General features: G+C 55.1%; 4 protein-coding genes and 1 long non-coding RNA gene across 6 annotated transcripts in view; 1 reads left to right on the top strand and 4 right to left on the bottom strand.

Annotated features, from left to right (window-relative positions):
• The window catches only part of LOC117309000 (uncharacterized), a 36,148-nt gene that overhangs the window by 6,817 nt on the left and 8,866 nt on the right, over nucleotides 1-20,465 (top strand). Inside the window, exon 3 of the long non-coding RNA XR_012327871.1 lies at nucleotides 111-4,086. This is a non-coding gene — a long non-coding RNA (uncharacterized lncRNA). The remainder of the gene's footprint in view (nucleotides 1-110; nucleotides 4,087-20,465) is intronic.
• On the bottom strand, nucleotides 2,173-3,905 carry LOC117309001 (metallothionein-1E-like). Its single transcript, XM_033844517.2, has 3 exons — nucleotides 3,768-3,905; nucleotides 3,116-3,181; nucleotides 2,173-2,403 (listed from the first exon to the last, which is right to left on the bottom strand). The coding sequence occupies exons 1-3, from the start codon at nucleotides 3,793-3,795 to the stop codon at nucleotides 2,312-2,314; spliced, it is 186 nt and encodes a 61-aa protein (XP_033700408.1). The 5' UTR covers nucleotides 3,796-3,905; the 3' UTR covers nucleotides 2,173-2,311.
• LOC101324128 (metallothionein-II, hippocampal) lies at nucleotides 7,568-9,422 on the bottom strand. The gene is made up of 3 exons (XM_033844518.2): nucleotides 9,291-9,422; nucleotides 8,513-8,578; nucleotides 7,568-7,798 (listed from the first exon to the last, which is right to left on the bottom strand). The coding sequence occupies exons 1-3, from the start codon at nucleotides 9,316-9,318 to the stop codon at nucleotides 7,707-7,709; spliced, it is 186 nt and encodes a 61-aa protein (XP_033700409.1). The 5' UTR covers nucleotides 9,319-9,422; the 3' UTR covers nucleotides 7,568-7,706.
• LOC117308999 (metallothionein-1E) lies at nucleotides 12,239-13,992 on the bottom strand. Of its 2 annotated transcripts, XM_073795570.1 has the most exons (4): nucleotides 13,892-13,992; nucleotides 13,490-13,596; nucleotides 12,813-12,878; nucleotides 12,239-12,462 (listed from the first exon to the last, which is right to left on the bottom strand). In XM_073795570.1, the coding sequence occupies exons 2-4, from the start codon at nucleotides 13,515-13,517 to the stop codon at nucleotides 12,371-12,373; spliced, it is 186 nt and encodes a 61-aa protein (XP_073651671.1). In that variant the 5' UTR covers nucleotides 13,518-13,596; nucleotides 13,892-13,992; the 3' UTR covers nucleotides 12,239-12,370. The 2 variants fall into 2 exon arrangements, with proteins under 2 accessions (XP_073651671.1, XP_033700407.1); XM_033844516.2 differs by lacking the exon at nucleotides 13,892-13,992 and having other exon boundaries at nucleotides 13,490-13,885.
• LOC101323837 (metallothionein-2) lies at nucleotides 18,432-19,368 on the bottom strand. Its single transcript, XM_004322332.3, has 3 exons — nucleotides 19,213-19,368; nucleotides 18,852-18,917; nucleotides 18,432-18,635 (listed from the first exon to the last, which is right to left on the bottom strand). Exons 1-3 carry the CDS (start codon nucleotides 19,238-19,240, stop codon nucleotides 18,544-18,546), a joined length of 186 nt encoding a protein of 61 aa, XP_004322380.1. The 5' UTR covers nucleotides 19,241-19,368; the 3' UTR covers nucleotides 18,432-18,543.

The following is a 20,465-nucleotide window of genomic DNA, read 5'->3' as shown; positions in this document are numbered from 1 at the left end:
GAATGGGTGATGTGATCGATTGCTCACTGAGTGCCCAGTATATTCTGACCTTCTTTGCATGTATTCAGTTCTTTAATCCCGAGAGCCAGACACTATTACTTTCCCTTTAGAGCAGAGCAGACGGAGCCACAGAGAGGTTATGTCCCGTGGCTGTACGTGGCACAGACGGGACTGGCCCTCCTGCAGGCTGACTGCAGCCCCGCGCCCAACCGGACACCATGTCATCCCACGAAGGGTGAGAACACTGAACACCTGGCACAGAGGCAGCAGTGGGAGAGCCCTGAGCCGGCAGCCAGAACCCTCCGCACAGCTCTGTGACCTCTCTGGGCTTCGGCCTCCCACCTCTGCAGCCAGGAGCACAGCTGGACTGTCTCCGAAGACCCTGCAGCCCTGGAAAAGGAGAGGCCGGATTCAGCCTCCAGTGATGCCATAACCGGCACCGTGTGGCCGGGAGGTGAGACAGCTGCAGTGTAGGTTTAGTCCTCTGAGTATAGGCTGTGTGCCCTTGGGTAGGTTGCTTAACCTCTCTGGAATTGGCACCATCACTCCAGACCATGCAGGTTCACCGAGTCTGTCCAAACGCTGTGGCGGTGACTCGTTCCACGGGGCTTGTTGGAGGACATCCCCACGCCCTCTGGCACTGGATAAGCAAGGTTCCTATCCATCCCTGCCCTCACCATGAGCTTGCTTGCAAACCAGGGAGCCTTTCTCCAGGAGCTTGTCGGGAGCTCAAGGATTCTCTGTGCACAGATGTCAGTGTGGAGAGAGCGATCGTACGGGACACCTTGCGGGAAGCCCGAGCTGGGAGCCAGGCCACTATCTCGCTCATTCCCCCTCATTGAAATTAATCTTTTGTATCGAAAGGAGGCAATGAAATCTCAGAGAGTATCAGTGACTTGCCAGGTCAGGAAGTGGCACGGTGGCTGTGAACCTGAGTGCCTGACGCCGACGCCCACGCACGCAGCACGGGCCGGCTCCCGAAATGCCCTGTGCACTCGGGGCACCTGTGGCCCATCTTGGTCCTGACTTCTGAGCCACGTGTCTCCTCTTTCTCTCGGAGTGCCCATCAAATAGGAGTTCCCTCCCCAGACCGCCAGGGGGCCCAACACCTGAAATATACTACCCGTTCCCTCAGCACACACTTGTTGCTAATAAACCCCCCCCGGCCCCCCCCCCCCCCCCCCCCCCCCCACGCACTGCAGCACCACCATCACTCTGCAGAGGAACACGTGAAGTCCTTCTTCTGAAACCGGGTCTCAGGGAAACAGCCGGGAAATTCCCACCAAATCCAAATCACTTTCTTTCGGGGTGTCAGGGAGCCACGGGCTGGTTTTTGAGGGAAGGGAAGATGTCAGCCTGACCTAGGGAGGTACTTGCGAAGATTCAGAGCCAAGCCCCTGCAGGGAGCTGTCACGGGTGGCGAGTGTCCTGTCCGTAGCCCTGGGCAAGCCAAGGCTGATGTTCCCTGTGGGGAGGCAGGGGGCAGAGCTGCTCCAGGCGTGTGTGGTCCACACAGTGGGGCATCTGTGAAGTGTTCCCAGGACTCGGGCACACTTTCAACGTACGTGCAGCATATGAGAGCGTCCAGTTTCCAGAATTGCTCCTCCACGTGTGAAGGTGGTTTTACGTGTTGAAGGGAAAACTGGGTGTCACATATCGTGTCCTTTGACGTGTTTTCTTCGCGATCCGTTTTACTGACCAGGGTGAAAACTGTGGCAGAAAATACAAAGAGGTCTTTCCAGGGTGTTTTAGACGCAAGCCCCGTGCAGAAGTCACACGAGAGGGGTGTGGGATTCCATCCCCTCTGGGTACTTTTCTAGGCTCTCATCACCGAGCGCTGAGTTTGGCAGGGGCCCCCAGAGAAGGAAAATGAGAAATGGGCAACTTTCTCTGCAATCCATACTCCTAAGGGGAATAGAGGGAGTGTGTCCTCTGTGTGTCCAATGCCCTATGTCATCTGGCGAGGGTATCCTTTGGAGCTGAGAAACGGAAGCTCAAATTAACCTAAGCGGCTAAGACGCTCAGTGTGTGTGTTTTGGGGGTGTGGGGTGTGGGGGGGTACTCTTTGGTCCAGAGCCGAGGTCTCTGCACGTCCAGTCCAGTTCCCCACGCCAGCCCTGATGGGCACGGAGTCTCTTTGTCCAAGACAGACCAAGGAAGACAGAGCCAGAATAAAGTCAACAGCTTTTATTACAAGTCACAGATTTCATAGAAAAAGGAATGTAGCGTCAGGTCCGGTTGTATGAAAAACGGTAAAATGCAGGTTTGTCCTGGTTGCTCTGTGGACACCCGGGGCAGGCTCTCCGCGACATCAGGCACAGCAGCTGCACTTGTCCGAGGCCCCTTTGCAGACGCAGCCCTGGGCACACTTGGCGCAGCCCACGGGGCAGCAGGAGCAGCAGCCTGGGGAGGCAAGGGCAGCGTGCGGTCGGACCACGCGTTGTCCGGAACCACCCTTCCCAGCAGCAGGCCTGGCCCCAGCCGCCCTCGGGCCCAGACCCTGAGTTTACGATGGTGTCCTCTGTCCTGAGGTAATTGCTCTCAGACACTAGGTTCAGGTTGCCCGGCCCATCTGTGCCCAGGACAGGGCACAGCGCCTTGGAGAGACAGTGAGCAGGGCCTCTGGGGACAGGAGAAAGCCAGCCCCCACAGCACCACCAGTGATGTGAGCCAAGTCCTCAGGATCAAAGTGGAGGCAAAGCCCGCACAGAGCAGCTCCCGCTCGGGATAGGGAAGCTCTGGGCTGCTTCGACAGGAAGGGGCTGCACCAGGTCCGAGAAGCCACGCACGGCCACTGGTTCCTGTCCCTAAAGTGCTTCAGTCCCTGAGAGGACTCGGAAGCGGGACTCAGGAGGCAGGAGGACTAGTTCTAGTGACAGGTCTGAGGTTGTTTGTCGGTGGCCCGTCTGGGCCTCAGTCTCCCTGTTCTCTAGTGCGCGCCTGGGTCTCGCTCATGCCGAAGGTGATTCCAGCTCTGACTGTGAATCCCTTCCTGGTGAGGGGGGTGCCGGGAAGTCTGGTCACTGTCCTGCTCCTGCCTGCCTGCTGAGCTCTGGGCCCCCTCCTCGCACTCAGCCCAGACCCCGCATTCCCAGAGAAGGCCCCGCACACTCACTCTTCTTGCAGGAGGTGCATCTGCAGGCTTTGCAGGTGCAGGAGCCAGCGCAGCCGCAGGAGCCGCCTGCCGGGAAGGGAAAGGAGGCCAGCAGTGAGCAGGGACGGGGATGCAGGAGCCACAGCAGACGGTCAGCAGTGCCTCCCTGAGCCCTCCTCCTCTGTCAGGACCCAGCCCTGGGAGCTCGTGTCCACTCGGGCGGATAGAGAAGCCCCAGCTCCTCTCTTCTGGTCCAAGGAGAGTAGGTCCCCTCCTGATGGGACTCCACAGGGAAGGTCCCGGGCTCCAGACGCAGGCCAGGCCGACTGGGGCCGGGGGCCGGGGGCCGGGGCCCATGGCCTGAACCCCAAAGAGGCAGCGCCCCCTCCTCCCATCAAATCGTGGCAGGTCCGAGGCCTCCTCCAGACGCTGGGTCCCGGTCTAGCAATCCCCTGACCTGCCGGGTGACCTCAAGAAGGACAGCCTGGAGCCTCCGTGCCCTCAGTGTCAACGGAGAGGCAAAGGGAGACTGACGTGCCCTCAGGAGCCTGGCTACCAAGAAAGCCCTGGACCCGTGACAGGAGTCCTCCTGAGCTCAAAACTCAAAGCCCTCCCTTCTCGTCCTGTGCCCGGGAAGGGGGCATCCTAAGGCTCAAAGGCAGGGCTCCCTTACCAGTGGGGCAGGAGCACTTGGGGTCCATCTGGAGGAGGAGTGAGGCCCGAGGTCCAAAGCAAGGGGCGAAGCCGCTTCACGGGTCCGGTGGGGGCCGTGTGGGAGCGAGGAGCCCGGGGGCTCAGTTATAGGCCGAGGAGGCGGCCCGGGCGCAGAGGCCCCGCCCCCGCCTTGCACCCGCCCCGCGGCTCCGCGCCCGCGCCGCCCGCGCCGCCCGTGCCGCCCGCAGCGCCCTGGGCCGGGCTGTGAGCAACAGGCGGGGCCGAGCGCACGATTCCACGTCGGTGCCGGCTGGAGCGGAGGAACCGGGTGCCGTGCGGTAAGCGGTGTCCCAGCCCCCCGGCCGCCCCTTCCCAATGTGCCCGACGGGAGCAGCCACCGTGTTGGCGGCTTGTGCAGGAATCCGGCTCCCGCGTCCTCCGGTCTTCCCCGCCCCAGGCCCCGCGCCGCCGGCCTCCGGGTCGCCGTTTCCTGCAGCCTGAGAACAGCCCCCGCCTCCCGCTCGTGTCCCTGGCTTGGCTGGAGCCGGGGAGCGGTGTCAGAGAGCGCAGGCGGATGTGACCCTCACCACCGTTTGGCCGACCCCATGTGTCCCCGGGCGTTGCCAGCCCCGGTCCCCACCACGGTCCTTTGGAAGCGTTTTTCCGGTACCGCCTCCTGTAACCGCAGCGCGGTGAACATTGCCTTCAGCCGCGAGGCGTCACTTGTGTTTTCCTTTCCTGGGGGGATCCTGGCTCATTTGTCCGGGGGCTTCTTTGCCTAAACTTTCCAGGGGCGCGCCTCACTGTAGCCGGTCCACCCCCACGCCAGGGTGGAGGTTCCCTCATCATGGGATGCTTCCCCAGGGACGGCATCATTGTAGGTGATAGGCAGACCTGGCGGTAAATAACAAAGCGAGACAAGTGGATAGAGTTCCCTTTGAGTAGTCCTGACAGTTACTCACCATGGAGTCCATGCCAAGCCTTGTTAGTCACTTTTGCTCTTTGAGTTGTCACACCAACCGGGAAGGGAGACAGCAGCCAGGAGCCCGGTTCCCGAAGTCCAAAGTACCTGCAGTACGGGGCGGCTACTGAGGCAGGCACACAGGGCTGGGGAGTGGTGCCCTGCTTCTGTGTTTTTGTCGCTTCGCAGCTGAAAGAGGGAGTCAGTGAGCAAGCTCCCCTTTGGCCCAGAGCTGTGTCCTCGGCCCGTCTCTACCATGTCCAGCTCAATCCTGGGGGCGACCAAGGTGACACAGTAGGAATGTATTTATGATTTTGTGGCTACCTTCTGACGCTTTCCTTCAGTAGTGTTCGAGAGGTTTCTTTTGGTAGAACGTATTTCAGAAAATCACTGAAAAGAAAATGGTAAGGAAATCCTGATGCAGGTGACAGCAGAAATGGCAGGATCCTTCTGTGTCTGTGAGGAGGACACCGACTGTGCTCCTCACGGCTTTCTATCTGTAGTGTCGACGGCTCTTTGCGTGAAGGCAGGAGAACCCTCTCGGGAGAACCGGTCCCACGCTCACAGGGTCGATGGGGACGGCCCAGAGCACAGAGCTAAACACACCGTCCTTGCTTGTGTGTCTGGAAGGAGAACAGTGTCTCCTAGGCTGATGATAACAAATAAATCAATAGATAAATAAATGAATGGGTGATGTGATCGATTGCTCACTGAGTGCCCAGTATATTCTGACCTTCTTTGCATGTATTCAGTTCTTTAATCCCGAGAGCCAGACACTATTACTTTCCCTTTAGAGCAGAGCAGACGGAGCCACAGAGAGGTTATGTCCCGTGGCTGTACGTGGCACAGACGGGACTGGCCCTCCTGCAGGCTGACTGCAGCCCCGCGCCCAACCGGACACCATGTCATCCCACGAAGGGTGAGAACACTGAACACCTGGCACAGAGGCAGCAGTGGGAGAGCCCTGAGCCGGCAGCCAGAACCCTCCGCACAGCTCTGTGACCTCTCTGGGCTTCGGCCTCCCACCTCTGCAGCCAGGAGCACAGCTGGACTGTCTCCGAAGACCCTGCAGCCCTGGAAAAGGAGAGGCCGGATTCAGCCTCCAGTGATGCCATAACCGGCACCGTGTGGCCGGGAGGTGAGACAGCTGCAGTGTAGGTTTAGTCCTCTGAGTATAGGCTGTGTGCCCTTGGGTAGGTTGCTTAACCTCTCTGGAATTGGCACCATCACTCCAGACCATGCAGGTTCACCGAGTCTGTCCAAACGCTGTGGCGGTGACTCGTTCCACGGGGCTTGTTGGAGGACATCCCCACGCCCTCTGGCACTGGATAAGCAAGGTTCCTATCCATCCCTGCCCTCACCATGAGCTTGCTTGCAAACCAGGGAGCCTTTCTCCAGGAGCTTGTCGGGAGCTCAAGGATTCTCTGTGCACAGATGTCAGTGTGGAGAGAGCGATCGTACGGGACACCTTGCGGGAAGCCCGAGCTGGGAGCCAGGCCACTATCTCGCTCATTCCCCCTCATTGAAATTAATCTTTTGTATCGAAAGGAGGCAATGAAATCTCAGAGAGTATCAGTGACTTGCCAGGTCAGGAAGTGGCACGGTGGCTGTGAACCTGAGTGCCTGACGCCGACGCCCACGCACGCAGCACGGGCCGGCTCCCGAAATGCCCTGTGCACTCGGGGCACCTGTGGCCCATCTTGGTCCTGACTTCTGAGCCACGTGTCTCCTCTTTCTCTCGGAGTGCCCATCAAATAGGAGTTCCCTCCCCAGACCGCCAGGGGGCCCAACACCTGAAATATACTACCCGTTCCCTCAGCACACACTTGTTGCTAATAAACCCCACCAGGCCCCCCCACCCCCCACCCCCCCCCGCCACGCACTGCAGCACCACCATCACTCTGCAGAGGAACACGTGAAGTCCTTCTTCTGAAACCAGGTCTCAGGGAAACAGACGGGAAATTCCCACCAAATCCAAATCACTTTCTTTCGGGGTGTCAGGGAGCCACGGGCTGGTTTTTGAGGGAAGGGAAGATGTCAGCCTGACCTAGGGAGGTACTTGCGAAGATTCAGAGCCAAGCCCCTGCAGGGAGCTGTCACGGGTGGCGAGTGTCCTGTCCGTAGCCCTGGGCAAGCCAAGGCTGATGTTCCCTGTGGGGAGGCAGGGGGCAGAGCTGCTCCAGGCGTGTGTGGTCCACACAGTGGGGCATCTGTGAAGTGTTCCCAGGACTCGGGCACACTTTCAACGTACGTGCAGCATATGAGAGCGTCCAGTTTCCAGAATTGCTCCTCCACGTGTGAAGGTGGTTTTACGTGTTGAAGGGAAAACTGGGTGTCACATATCGTGTCCTTTGACGTGTTTTCTTCGCGATCCGTTTTACTGACCAGGGTGAAAAGTGTGGCAGAAAATACAAAGAGGTCTTTCCAGGGTGTTTTAGACGCAAGCCCCGTGCAGAAGTCACACGAGAGGGGTGTGGGATTCCATCCCCTCTGGGTACTTTTCTAGGCTCTCATCACCGAGCGCTGAGTTTGGCAGGGGCCCCCAGAGAAGGAAAATGAGAAATGGGCAACTTTCTCTGCAATCCATACTCCTAAGGGGAATAGAGGGAGTGTGTCCTCTGTGTGTCCAATGCCCTATGTCATCTGGCGAGGGTATCCTTTGGAGCTGAGAAACGGAAGCTCAAATTAACCTAAGCGGCTAAGACGCTCAGTGTGTGTGTTTTGGGGGTGTGGGGTGTGGGGGGGTACTCTTTGGTCCAGAGCCGAGGTCTCTGCACGTCCAGTCCAGTTCCCCACGCCAGCCCTGATGGGCACGGAGTCTCTTTGTCCAAGACAGACCAAGGAAGACAGAGCCAGAATAAAGTCAACAGCTTTTATTACAAGTCACAGATTTCATAGAAAAAGGAATGTAGCGTCAGGTCCGGTTGTATGAAAAACGGTAAAATGCAGGTTTGTCCTGGTTGCTCTGTGGACACCCGGGGCAGGCTCTCCGCGACATCAGGCACAGCAGCTGCACTTGTCCGAGGCCCCTTTGCAGACGCAGCCCTGGGCACACTTGGCGCAGCCCACGGGGCAGCAGGAGCAGCAGCCTGGGGAGGCAAGGGCAGCGTGCGGTCGGACCACGCGTTGTCCGGAACCACCCTTCCCAGCAGCAGGCCTGGCCCCAGCCGCCCTCGGGCCCAGACCCTGAGTTTACGATGGTGTCCTCTGTCCTGAGGTAATTGCTCTCAGACACTAGGTTCAGGTTGCCCGGCCCATCTGTGCCCAGGACAGGGCACAGCGCCTTGGAGAGACAGTGAGCAGGGCCTCTGGGGACAGGAGAAAGCCAGCCCCCAGCACCACCAGTGATGTGAGCCAAGTCCTCAGGATCAAAGTGGAGGCAAAGCCCTCACAGAGCAGCTCCCGCTCGGGATAGGGAAGCTCTGGGCTGCTTCGACAGGAAGGGGCTGCACCAGGTCCGAGAAGCCACGCACGGCCACTGGTTCCTGTCCCTAAAGTGCTTCAGTCCCTGAGAGGATTCGGAAGCGGGACTCAGGAGGCAGGAGGACTAGTTCTAGTGACAGGTCTGAGGTTGTTTGTCGGTGGCCCGTCCGGGCCTCAGTCTCCCTGTTCTCTAGTGCGCGCCTGGGTCTCGCTCATGCCGAAGGGGATTCCAGCTCTGACTGTGAATCCCTTCCTGGTGAGGGGGGTGCCGGGAAGTTTGGTCACTGTCCTGCTCCTGCCTGCCTGCCTGCTGAGCTCTGCGCTCCCTCCTCGCACTCAGCGCAGACCCCGCCTTCCCAGAGAAGGCCCCGCACACTCACTCTTCTTGCAGGAGGCGCATCTGCAGGCTTTGCAGGTGCAGGAGGCAGCGCAGCCGCAGGAGCCGCCTGCCGGGAAGGTAAAGGCCAGCAGTGAGCAGGGACGGGGATGCAGGAGCTACAGCAGACGGTCAGCAATGCCTCCCTGAGCCCTCCTCCTCTGTCAGGACCCAGCCCTGGGAGCTCGTGTCCACTCGGGCGGATAGAGAAGCCCCAGCTCCTCTCTTCTGGTCCAAGGAGAGTAGGTCCCCTCCTGATGGGACTCCACAGGGAAGGTCCCGGGCTCCAGACGCAGCCCAGGCCGACTGGGGCCGCGGGCCGGGGCCCATGGCCTGAACCCCAAAGAGGCAGCGTCCCCTCCTCCCATCAAGTCCTGGCAGCTCCGAGGCCTCCTCCAAACGCTGTGTCCCAATCGAGGAATCACCTGACCTGCTTAGTGACCTAACGAAAGACAGTCTTGAGCCTCTTTACTCTCAAAAATAGAGGCTGGAAATCTTTGTCGGTCTAGTGGTTTGGAGTCAGCGCTCTCACTTCCTAGTGTCTGGGTTGAATCCCTGGTCAGGGATCTAAGCTCCGACAAGCCGAGTGGTACGGCGAAGAAAAAGAAAAAAAAAATAGATTGAAAATATCCTGTCGCTGCCCTGGCTAGGAAGAAAGCACTGGGTGAACGTGGGCGCCCACTTGTGCTCAAATTCAAAATTCTTCCTCATGTAACCCCAGGGCCACTCTGTCCTGTGCCTGAGAAGCGGGCATCCAAGGCCCAGAGCCAGGGGTTCGTTACCAGTGGCGCAGGAACAGTTGGGGTCCATTTGGAGGCGACGTGAGGCCGGGGATCGAAAGCAAGCGGGCAAGAGGCACCTGAGCTGGTGGAAGGCGTGTCGAGCCTAGGAGCCTGCTTGCAGTGTTTGTTCCCAGAGGAGGCGGCCCGGGCGCAGAGGTCCCACCCACTCCTTGCACCCTCCCCGCGTCTGCGCCGCCCGCCCGCAGCGCCCGGTGCCGGGCTGTGAGCAACACTCGGGGCCGAGCGCAGGATTCTCCCAGTGCGCATGGGTCCGCTCTGCGCACGGGAGAGCCGAGTTTGGTGCCTGCTCGCGTGTAGGGACTGTTTGCCAGGAAGTACGCGGTGTCCTAGCCTCCCTGTCCGCCCCTCCCGATTTTCCCGAGGGCGGCAGGCACCTTGTTCCCGGATTTTCCAGCAACCCAGCCTCTGCGTCTCGCTGTCTTCCCCACCCCCGGCCCCCGCGCTGTTGTCTTCAGGTTCACCCTTTCCGGAGCCCGTGTGCAACCCTAGTCTCGCGCTCACGTCCCAGGCGTGGCAGGATCCTGGGAGGTGTGTGCAGAGACTGGTGGTGGATGTGACCTTCACCACCAGTCCTCCGACTCCCTCTTCCCCCACCATTTCCTGTCCTGGTCCCCACGATGGTCCTTAGGCAGCGTTTCTCTAACGTTTCTCCGAAAGAGCACCAGGGCCAACTCTGGCCTCTGCCTCCCATCCTTCCTTCTGTTCTCCACTACTGAATGGATGGATGGGCACATTTGTCCCTATGCTCCTGGCCTGAACTTGCCAGGGGTTTTCCTGATCCTAGCCAGTCCACCCTGCTCCGGGATGGAGGTTCCCAAAGCATGAGATCCCACCCCATGGAAGGGATCATTGTAAGTGATGGGCAGACCTGGCATTAAATAACAAAGCATGAAAAGTGGTTATTTCCCTTTCAGTGTTCAGCAGTGGGGAGAGCACTGAGCAGGCAGTCAGATCCCTCTGCACAGCTCTGTGACCTCTCTGGACTTCAGTCTCCCATCTCTGCCGCCAGAAGCACAGCTAGACTGTCTCAGAGGACCCTTCCAGCTGTGAATAATGATAGGCAGGACTCAGCATTCAGTGACCTCATAATCAGCGACCTTTGGCAAGGAGGTGAGACAGCCTTGCTATAGGTTCAGACCTCTGGATATGATCTGTGTGCCCTTAGGCAGGTTGCTTAAACTGGGTAGCTGGCACAATCATTCCAGCCCCTGCAGGTTCACTCTGTTACTGGTTCATTGTAGATCAAGTGATATGAAGGGTGGGCATTGATTTTGTGTTTCTCCAAATGGTGTGGCAGCATCTTATCCTAGGGGGGCTATTGCAGGGCATCCACACTCCCCCTGCCAGTGGATCAGTAAATTTGCAATCAAACTTTAACCTCCAGCCTGGAGTAATGCTTGCAAAACCATGAGCCTTTCCCCAAGAGCTTGTTGGAATTAAACAAGATTCTGTCCCAGTAAAGTCACTGTGAACAGAAGCATCATAATAGACACTGTTTATTAAGCCCTAGTGAGGAGCTAGGCCACTCTCAATACCACATAGGGATATAATCTCCTTTTTATAGGAAATGGAGACTTAGAGAGGTTGAGCGACTCATTTAGGATATGCGGCTGGTAAGTGCCACTGTGGTCTGTGAACCAAGACTGCCTGACACCAGCACCCATGCACCCAGCACAGGCTGGCTCCTGAAATCCCCTCTGCACACAGGACACCTGTGGGTGAGTGTGGGCCTGACACTTGGGCCACGTGACTCCTCGTTCTCTTTGGCTTTACATCAAACAGCAAATCCATCCAAAAGTTGTCAGGAGGACTAGCTATTGCCATTATTTACAAGTCACTGAGCGCCTCACTCCTTCCTAATAAATACCACCACAACTTTGTAAATGCAGAATTTGACGCTACCCTGCACAGGCAGACGTGAAGTCCTTCATCTGGAACCAGTTTCCAGGTACCTGCCTCTTGTTGGGAAATGGCTGGGTATTACCTGCAAATTCCTAGTCACTTTGCTGGTTTCAAGTAACCAAGGGCTGGATTTTGAAGGTAGAGTTCAGCCTGACCTTAAGGAACTTCCAAAGATTCAGAGCCAACTCACCGCAGGGAGCTCTCAGGGGTAGCAGGTGTCCTGTCACTGGCACTGGGCCAGCCAAGACACATGTTCCCTGTGGGGATGGGGGGGAAGAGCTACTCCAGGTGTGGGTGGTCCACACAGTGGGGTGTTTGAAAGTGTTTTCAGCGTTCAACATACTCCTTTGATGAACACGTGGGTTTTTTTAATAATTGAAGTATAGCTGATTTACAGTATTGTGTTAGTTTCAAGTGAACAAACATGTTTTTACTTTTTAAATTTTTCCTGTATTACTCTGTTCTTCATATATTTATTCAAATTTATTGAATCAAAAATTGGGTTTTGTATCCTTTTAAATTTTTCTTAGTAGTTCACTTAATTTTATTTTACCACAGTTTAGGTTTGTGAAGTTGGAAAATAAAAACCACAGCTAGAAAATTCACACGTCTTTCAGTGCAGGGAGTTTGAGACTTCCAGGTACCTGGAGGTGTGATTCCAACTTCTTTAGAGTCCATCAAGCCTAAAATCTATGAGGAAGTGAAGTTAGCCAGGGAAATCAGAGGATGGGAAATGAGGCATTGAGAAGCCACCAACCCTTGCCATGTCACCAACCCTTGACATGAGAATGGAGGGGACCTTGTATCTGCTCGACACCCTTAGAGCATCTGGTCTAATGCTGTTCCGTGTTATGCAGATGAACCCAGTGAGGGAGTGTGTCTTGTCTTAGGCACTCAGTTTGTTAGGGACTCACATTTTGTTCCAGTACCCAAGTCTCTGCACTTCTCACCCAGTCTCCTACACCAGCCCTGGATGGCACAAAAGCCCTTATTCCCAATGCACAGAAAAGAAAGGCGAGTCGGAATAGTGTCAACAACTTTTATTACCACTTACATATTTCATAGGAAAGGGAATGTAGCAATCAAGTCAGAGCGGTATAAAAATGCAGGTCGGCCCGTGTTCCTCCATTGACACCCGGGTCAGGCTCTCCGTGACATCAGGCACAGCAGCTGCACTTGTCCGAGGCCCCTTTGCAGAGGCAGCCCTGGGCACACTTGGCGCAGCCCACGGGGCAGCAGGAGCAGCAGCCTGGGGAGAGAGGGGCGAAAGCAGATGTCAGCGATGACTTTCCCAGGCTCCTCCTTGCCCACCAGCAGCCCTGCCACAAGCCCTCAGATCCAAAGGACCCCGAGTACAGAAAAACATGCTCTGTTCCAAGACAGTTGGGAGGACCTTGGGGTTTGGCTTCCACTACAAAGTGGCTGCCCTGCCCCATCTAAGCCCAGGACAGGCAGAAAGTCAGAAGCAGCAGTGACAGGTGCCGAAGGGCAAAGGAAGACCAGCCCCCCCGCCAGAGCCATACACTCAGAGCCCGCTCTGGGTTCCCTCCCTCACCGTAGCTGCAGCCCCCAGGTTCCCAGAGAAAGCCCTACACTCACTCTTCTTGCAGGAGGTGCATCTGCAGGCTTTGCAGGTGCAGGAGCCAGCGCAGCTGCAGGAGCCGCCTGCCAGGAAGGGAAAGGCCAGCAGTGAGCAGGGAGGGGGATGCAGGAGGTACAGCAGATGGTCAGTAATCCCTCCCTGCAACCTCTTCCTGGGTGCAGGGCCCAGTGCTAGGGACTCCTGTCCAGCATAGAACAGACAGAAGTCTCACCTCTCCTTCTCTGCCCTTCTATGCAAAGGGCTGTGTACTGCCTTGTATTTACCCCACAGGTATGGTCCCAGGCTCCAGAGCCCATTCAGGATGCCTGGGTCTGGTGGCCAGGACCTTTTGTCTGAGCCCATAACAGGCAATGTCCCCTCGCACCCGGCACAGGGAATGCAGAGGCCTGGACAGAGCACTGTGGCCGACCCAGAAGCCCCCTGACACCTGGATGATGTGGCGCAGAACAGCCTTGAGCCTCAGGCCTCTCGCCTCTGAAATGGAAGCCCCAGTTGGATGGAAACACTCTAATGGGGGATGAAGGCGCTTGTCCAGGGAGAAAGCACGAGCCGGGTTAACTACAGAAGCCTACTTCAGCTCAAGCTCAAAATGTTCCTCCCTCCTCCAAACCCAGGGATGCTTCTTGGTATTGGGGAAGGGGCATCCTAAGTTCTAGAGCCAGGGGTTCCTCACCAGTGGGGCAGGAGCAGTTGGGGTCCATTTGGAGGCGAGGTGAGGCCGGGGGTCCAAAGCAAGTAGCGAAGAAGAGGGTCTTGGGCCGGTTGGGGGCGTGTTGGAACCTAGCAGCCGGCGTGTCAGTTTATACCCAGAGGAGGCGGCCCGGGCGCAGAGGCCCCGCCCCCGCCTTGCACGCGGCGCGCGGATCTGCGCCTGTGCAGCCGGCAGCCCCCGTTCCGGCTGTGCGCAGCCGGGCGGGCCGAGCGCAGGGTTCCGTGAGCAAAGATTGGGTCGGTGTGCAGCGCTGCGGCCGCCCCTTTGGCGCTAGAACTCGCGGAGGGACGGTGTGCCGGGCGGCTCTCGGTTTCCCAGCTTCCCTGCCCGCCCCTTCCCAAATTTCCCAAGGTAGGCAGTCACCTTTGTTCCGGGATCTTCCAGGAACCCAGTCCCCCCTCTCTTTGCCACCCCAGGCCCCATTGCCTTGGTGCTCAAGTTCGTCCTTTCCGGAACCCGTGTGCGCCGCGCCCGGCCCTCCTCCCCCTCCCCCCCCCCCGGCCCCCCCGGCATGTGCTCACGGGCGGTGGAAAGAGCCGAGGGAGTTGTGTGCAGCGTCCCAGCTGCGGATGTGACGTTTGCCTCCCAGTACTTTTCCTTTCCCTGTGGCCAGAGGGACTTAGGCCCTATTTTTCTGTCTCAGTTTCAAGGCGGACGCTGGCCTCTGTCTGCTCCATCTTTCCTCCACTCTCTAAGTTTGAAAGGATGTATGGGCACATATGTCTGGATCCTTTGCACAAAACTCTCCAGAGACTCTCCACAGCCTAGCCAGCCCACCTCACTCCAGGGAAGTTGTTCAGAAAGTGGGATGCCCCCAGGGGAGGGGTCATTTTAAGTGATAGGCAGATCTGGCATCTGCATATCAAGAAAAATAATTGTTTCCTTTTCAATATTACTGACCATTAGACAGCATTGTGTGTGTGTCCCACCTGGTTAATTGTTTATCTTTCAACCTTCACAAAGACTCAAAAAGAGGAATACTGTTATTTATGAGCCCATTTGGCTGGTGGGAAAGGTAAGTCACAAGGATGTTAAATAACTTGCCCAGGGTCACAGCTGGGAAGTAGTGCCACCGGGTCTGAATCCAGTCAGCTTCCCCAGGGAAGAAGTTCAAAGATAAAGTTTTCCTTTGGCCCGAAGTTTTCCTTTGATGTATCTTCAACATCAGTGTACTGCTTGAAATCTTTTAAACAGAGAGAAGCCTCAAGCTTATCAACTCTCCAGGCCCATATCATGATTTTGTTTTCAAGGACCTAGATTGCCTTTTCTTTCTGCAAGACATCATACTGGTCCAGTACACTGATGATATTATGCTGCTCGGAGCTAGTTGCAAGAAGTAGCAACTACTCTAGGCTTATTGGTTAAGACTCTGTAATGGCTGTAAAAAAAAGCCTGTGGAATAGAGAAGATCCCTTAGGGCATCTCTTAGTACTACCCTGCTCTGTGATTAAAGTCAGTGAAAAACTACTATAACAACCCAATCAAGGCAGGACTGATAAAGGCTCAGACCCTTCAAAAATGAAGGTTTGGGTCACCCCAGCATCGTAAAGAACCAGGACCAACTGAGATGCTTGCAGGGAGCAAAGGGGATACAGAATAGGTAGTGTAAGAAGATGTTTATAAATGTCAGCTATAACCACATGACCAGTTCCAGAAACAGAAATGACAACTGTAATTGTTAGGAGTACTGCTTCATTATTTTGTTATAAATATGTTTATATATATATGGCAAATATCTTTGTTTTCTTCCCTCTTTTATCCCCTTCTCATATAACATAGAAGGTATTGACTTTACATTGTAGTGTTTACGTGTTGTTAACATCACAGTATTTGTTATGTGATATCAAGTACAAAAGTGACCATCACCCAAGGACTTTGCATCCTCCTCTGGGGATGGTGTTATACATTTTCAGTTGTAGATAGGATAGTTGTGTCATGTTAGGCAGAAGTATGACCTTGTTATTGTCTTTGTTGGGAGATTAAGTGCGGTTTTCGAAGTTGTGAGGGTGCTAGTTTGATAAGTGGTGGTCTATAACGGTTAGTTTTATGTACCCACGTGTTTTAGGCTGTCATACCCAATCCTTGGTCACACGCTAGCCTGATGTTGCCGTGAAGATATTTTTCAGATGTGATTAACATTTAAATCAGTAGACTTTGAGAAAAGCAGATTACCCTTCATAATGTGGAAGGCCTCATCCAGTCAGTGAAGGCCTTAGAGAAAAACTGAGGTCTCTTGAAGAGGAGGGAATTGGGCCTCCAGACGGCCTTTAGACTCAAGATTGCAACCAACATCAACTCCTACTGGAATTTCCAGGCTGCTGGCTAGCCCTATAAACTTCAGTTGTGCCAGCTTCCACAGTTGCATGAGCCAATTTCTTAAAATAAATCTCTCACTCTCTTTATCTATCTCTCTATCTACCTACCTACCTACATCCTGCTGGTTCTGTTTCTCTGGAGAATGCTAATACAAATATATTTTAAAACATATAAGTCATTAAAGGAAAAATGTTAAGTAAAATACTGGTGCAAGTGGTAGCAAAGGGCACAGACTGTTGTGCTCAGGGTTATAAATCCCCAGTGCTGTTCAGTTGATGAGGACAACATAGGACACACAGCTAGGCACACCACCACTGTTTCTGTGTCTAGAGGTAAATAAATACCTCCTATGTTAATAATAATAATAAATGGCGAACATTGTAGACCACTCACCACGTGCCAAGCACCATACTAAATTCTTTTCATGTACTAGTTCTTTAATCTCCTGAATCATATGCTTTTATTTTGCCCCTTTAAAAGTGGGGGAGACCGGGCTTCCCTGGTGGCGCAGTGGTAGGGAGTCTGCCTGCCGATGCAGGGGACACGGGTTCATGCCCCGGTCCGGGAGGATCCCACATGCTGCGGAACGGCTGGGCCCGTGAGCCATGGCCGCTGAGCCTGCGCATCCGGAGCCTGTGCTCCGCGGCGAGAGAGGCCGCAGCAGCGAGAGGCCCGCGTACCGCAAAAAAAAAAAACAAACAAAAACAAAACAAAACAAAAAGTGGAGGAGACTGAGCCACAGAGAGATTATGTCCTGTGGCTGTAAGTGATGCAGGTGAGATTGGCACTCATGCAGGCGGACTGCAGCATCATGCCCTCACCCACGATCTTACACCAGGACTTCATACGACAGATGAGGATGTTGAAAGCTGGCACAGGGGCAGCAATGGGAAGAGCACTGAGCAGGCAGTCTGTATAGTTCTGTGACCTCTCTGGAATTCAGTTTTCCATGTGTCAAGCCAGGAGCACAATCTGTCCATTTCGAGAGGTCCTTCTAACTCTGAATAGTGAGAGGCAGGATTTAGCATTCAGTGACATCATTATCTGCCAGCTGTGGCCAGGGCGTGAGGTCAGCTGTAGTGTGGGTTCAGACCTCTGCCCTCTGAGCTGTGTGACCTTGGGCAGGTTGCTTAACCTCTCTGGAATCAGCACAATCACTCCAGCCCCTGCACATTCACTCTCTCACTGGTTCCTGTGCAGATCAAACGACATGAAGCATGGGAATGACTTCTGAGTCTGTCCAAATGCTGTGGCAGCATCTTGTCCTGGGGGTCTCTTTGGAGGTCATCCATACTCCCTTTGGCACCGGATCAGCAAATTTCCAATCCCATCCTTAACCTCCAACCCAGAATAATGCTTCTAAACCAGTGAGCTTTTCCCCAAGAGCTTGTTGGGAGCTAAAAGGATTCTCTCTTCATGAATGTCAGTGTGGACATAATGATCATAACGGCCACTGTTTATTAAGCCAGGACACTATCATTTAATCCCCACATAGAGATATCATCTCTTTTTCACAATTGGGAAAATAGAGACTCAGATGTTGAGTAACATGCCCAGGCCATACCACCTGTGGCAAAACAGGCTGTGAACTGAGACGCCCATGCACTCAGCACAGGCTGGTTTCTGAAACCCCCTCTTCACACAGGGCACCTGTGGGCAAGCATGGTCTTGACTCTTGGGCCACCTGACTTGTCTTTCTCTTTTATTTTACATCAAATAGCCATTCCCTCCACAAACAGCCAGGGGGACTAACTGCTGGCATTAGTTACAAGTCACAGGGCACCTCACTCCTGCCTAATAAACACCACCATACCCTCCAGACTGCAGAATCTGCCATCACCCAGCATGGGCAGACGTGAAATAGTCCATCTGGAACCAATTCTCAGGCACACGCCCTCTTCATGGGAAATGACGGTGTAATTCCCTCCACAGCCCTAGTTATTTTGCGGCTTTCAAGTAGCCAAGGGCTGGATTTTGGAAGGACAGATTGCAACGGTGCTCAATGGACACCTTCGATGAACACGTGTGCGACGTTTTTAAATCTCTGATTTTGTTTGTTTTTCATATATTGACTGAAATTACGTGTGTGGAATCTGAAAACATGGGCTTTGTATTGTTCTGTGGCATTTTTATATATTTTTTTGTTTCTGTTTTTTACCAAGGTTTAGGTCTGCAACGGATGGGAAATGAAATCTGTTCCTTCACCACAGGGATTTTTTAGACCCCCCATTTAGATTCAAGCAGGTGAGGGAGTTTTCCACCCCTTTAGTCACTGAAGACTAAAATCCAGCGAGGAACTGCAGTTGAACAGGGAAACCATGGAGAATGAGGATTCTGGATTGAGAAGTTTCTGTGCCACCAACCCTTGACTTGAAAACAGAGGGGACCCTGTATGTGCCCAGTGTCCTTATAGCATCTGGCCTAAGGCTCTTCCATTTTACAAAAGATGAAGCCCAGTGGGGTAATGTGGCTTGAACAAGGCACTGGGTTTGTTAAGGGCTAACATTTTGGTCCAGAAACCAAGTCTGTGTACTGCTAGTCCAGTCCCTCACCCCAGCTCTGGTCAAGTTAAGGAAAACAGCCAGAATAAAGCCAACCACTTTTATTATCATTCTTGTATTTTATAGGACAAAAAAAAAAGAGGAATGTAGGTTTGTCCTGGTTGCTCTATTTACACCCGGGGCAGGCCCTCCGCGACATCAGGCACAGCAGCTGCACTTGTCTGAGGTCCCTTTGCAGATGCAGCCCTGGGCACACTTGGCGCAGCCCACGGGGCAGCAGGAGCAGCAGCCTGGGGAAGGGAAGGAGGCGGCAGAGATGAGCGCTTGGAACAGAGGATTAATGAGGCTTCCCGTCCTCTCCAGTGGAGGCGCCACCGTCCCTAGGGAAGGGGTACCTACTGCCCTATTTAAATTCCCTCCGTGGTGTAGAGGGCTGGAGGCGTGAGGGGCGGGCCCGGCGGAGGGGTGGGCGCGTTAGGGGTAGATGTAGAGACAATTCCACTTACTCTTCTTGCAGGAGGTGCATTTGCAGTCTTTGCATTTGCAGGAGCCGGGACACGCGCAGGATCCGCCTGCAAAGAGAACGGCCGACATAAAAACGGTTCCCGGAGACTCGAACGCGGGCATGGGTGCTAGGAGCCCGGGTTTGAGTCCCAGTTCCACAACCAACTCGTGGGAACCTGGGCAAGCCACGAACTCTGATCTCCTTATCGGTCAAACGGGATCTCCTAGTTTAACTTAGAATAGAGGCGGGTACACCAAAACGCTTTCGAAAGGGGCAATTTGTGCCCGGAAAGTGAGTGACGAGTCAGAAATTGCTTCTCTAGTTCTACAACTGACACCCAATCCCGAACCAGATCTCCTTACCCGCGGTGCAGGAGCAGTTGGGATCCATGGCGAGACGAAGCGGAGGCTGGGGTCCGGAGACTGCGTCACGAAGTATGGCAAGGAAGTCGAGGGGGCGTGCTGGAGCGGAGGGCGCTGTGGGCTGCCTTTATAGCGGGAAGGAGCCGGGGCGAGTGCAAAAGCCCTCCGGGGCGGGCGCCGCCTGCACACGCCCCGCGCTGAGTCACTGGCGGCCCGCGCGGCGCCCCGAGCTGTGCACACGGACCACCCGGCACCAGTTCTCAGTAGCCGCCCTAGGTGCGCCTCGGCGAGGGAGGGCCGGGTGCAGAGCGCGGACCCCGCATGCAGGGCTGTGCTGGGCTGTGCGCGGAGCACCCTGACCCCTGCCCTTCGCTGTGTGCGCAGTTCCCGCCACCGCCTTCCCCCTACCCCAGCACGCCCCACCCCAACCCTCCCCACCGCGTCCGGTACCCTGTGCTTGAACCTAAGAGAGTGGGTCTTGCGGATCCTGCTCCGGGGGAAAACCGGTGGGAAGTCAGGACAGATTAAAAAAAAAACTCTTTGCACCCGTCAGGGCTTAAAAATTGTGTAGCATCATATTAAACCCATGGGCTGGTTATTGATGACATATGCTGTATATCGAGTGCTTTAGCATGCGATAGGGAAAGTGTAAGCGTGTTATGTGCGAGCTCTCATTTAATCCTCTAACAACCCTGTGAGGTAAGGACTAGTCATCATTCCCATTTTAGAGTATGGAGGCCCAGAGAAGTTAAGTAACTTGCCCGAGGTCACAGAGCTAGTGAGTGGCAGAGCCTGGTTAGAATCAGTGGGCCCAGCAGATGCTGAAGTCACTCTAAGGGTAGACATCACCAACAGGGGAGAATAAAGATCAAGAAGCCATAAGCCTTGTACCCAGGAAACTCATAGTCATTGGGGCAGCCTCATGGGTGCGTGGGGAAAAGTAATACCAGGGTCATGGCTAGGATGGAGGCAGGGGGAACAGAGGGGAGACCCAGTCCAGCCTGAGAGGAGGTGGGCCAGTCAGGTGGGCCCTTGCCTTGGGCCTGAGGGTGAGAAAGTCTTCGCCAGGCAGGGGAAGAGGAAGGAGTTGTATTCCAGCCCGTGGAAGAAGCAGCCGGGTGGAAAGTTGGCATTCCCATGGAACATTTGGAAGGGAAAACCTCACAAGAACTTTCTTCCCCAGTAGATGCAGAGGGGAAGAGTAGAAGTGCGGTCCAAATTCCTTTCTGGGGAGATACATCCTGCTTCCCTGC

The sequence above is a fragment of the Tursiops truncatus genome, chromosome 19, assembly GCF_011762595.2.
Source record: "Tursiops truncatus isolate mTurTru1 chromosome 19, mTurTru1.mat.Y, whole genome shotgun sequence".
Lineage (NCBI taxonomy): Eukaryota > Metazoa > Chordata > Mammalia > Artiodactyla > Delphinidae > Tursiops > Tursiops truncatus.
Note: the sequence above shows the minus strand (reverse complement) of the source record. Positions and strands in the feature narration are given on the sequence as shown.

Coding starts and splice junctions, on each gene's coding strand:
- LOC117309001 (XM_033844517.2), bottom strand. CDS start 3,795: ATGGACCCCAAGTGCTCCTGCCCCACTG. Junction 3,182..3,767: donor CAAGTGCTCCTGCCCCACTG/GTAAGGGAGCCC, acceptor CCTTCCCGGCAG/GCGGCTCCTGCGGCTGCGCT. Junction 2,404..3,115: donor ATGCACCTCCTGCAAGAAGA/GTGAGTGTGCGG, acceptor TTGCCTCCCCAG/GCTGCTGCTCCTGCTGCCCC.
- LOC101324128 (XM_033844518.2), bottom strand. CDS start 9,318: ATGGACCCCAACTGTTCCTGCGCCACTG. Junction 8,579..9,290: donor CAACTGTTCCTGCGCCACTG/GTAACGAACCCC, acceptor CCTTCCCGGCAG/GCGGCTCCTGCGGCTGCGCT. Junction 7,799..8,512: donor ATGCGCCTCCTGCAAGAAGA/GTGAGTGTGCGG, acceptor TTGCCTCCCCAG/GCTGCTGCTCCTGCTGCCCC.
- LOC117308999 (XM_073795570.1), bottom strand. CDS start 13,517: ATGGACCCCAACTGCTCCTGCCCCACTG. Junction 12,879..13,489: donor CAACTGCTCCTGCCCCACTG/GTGAGGAACCCC, acceptor CCTTCCTGGCAG/GCGGCTCCTGCAGCTGCGCT. Junction 12,463..12,812: donor ATGCACCTCCTGCAAGAAGA/GTGAGTGTAGGG, acceptor CTCTCTCCCCAG/GCTGCTGCTCCTGCTGCCCC.
- LOC101323837 (XM_004322332.3), bottom strand. CDS start 19,240: ATGGATCCCAACTGCTCCTGCACCGCGG. Junction 18,918..19,212: donor CAACTGCTCCTGCACCGCGG/GTAAGGAGATCT, acceptor TTCTCTTTGCAG/GCGGATCCTGCGCGTGTCCC. Junction 18,636..18,851: donor ATGCACCTCCTGCAAGAAGA/GTAAGTGGAATT, acceptor TCCCTTCCCCAG/GCTGCTGCTCCTGCTGCCCC.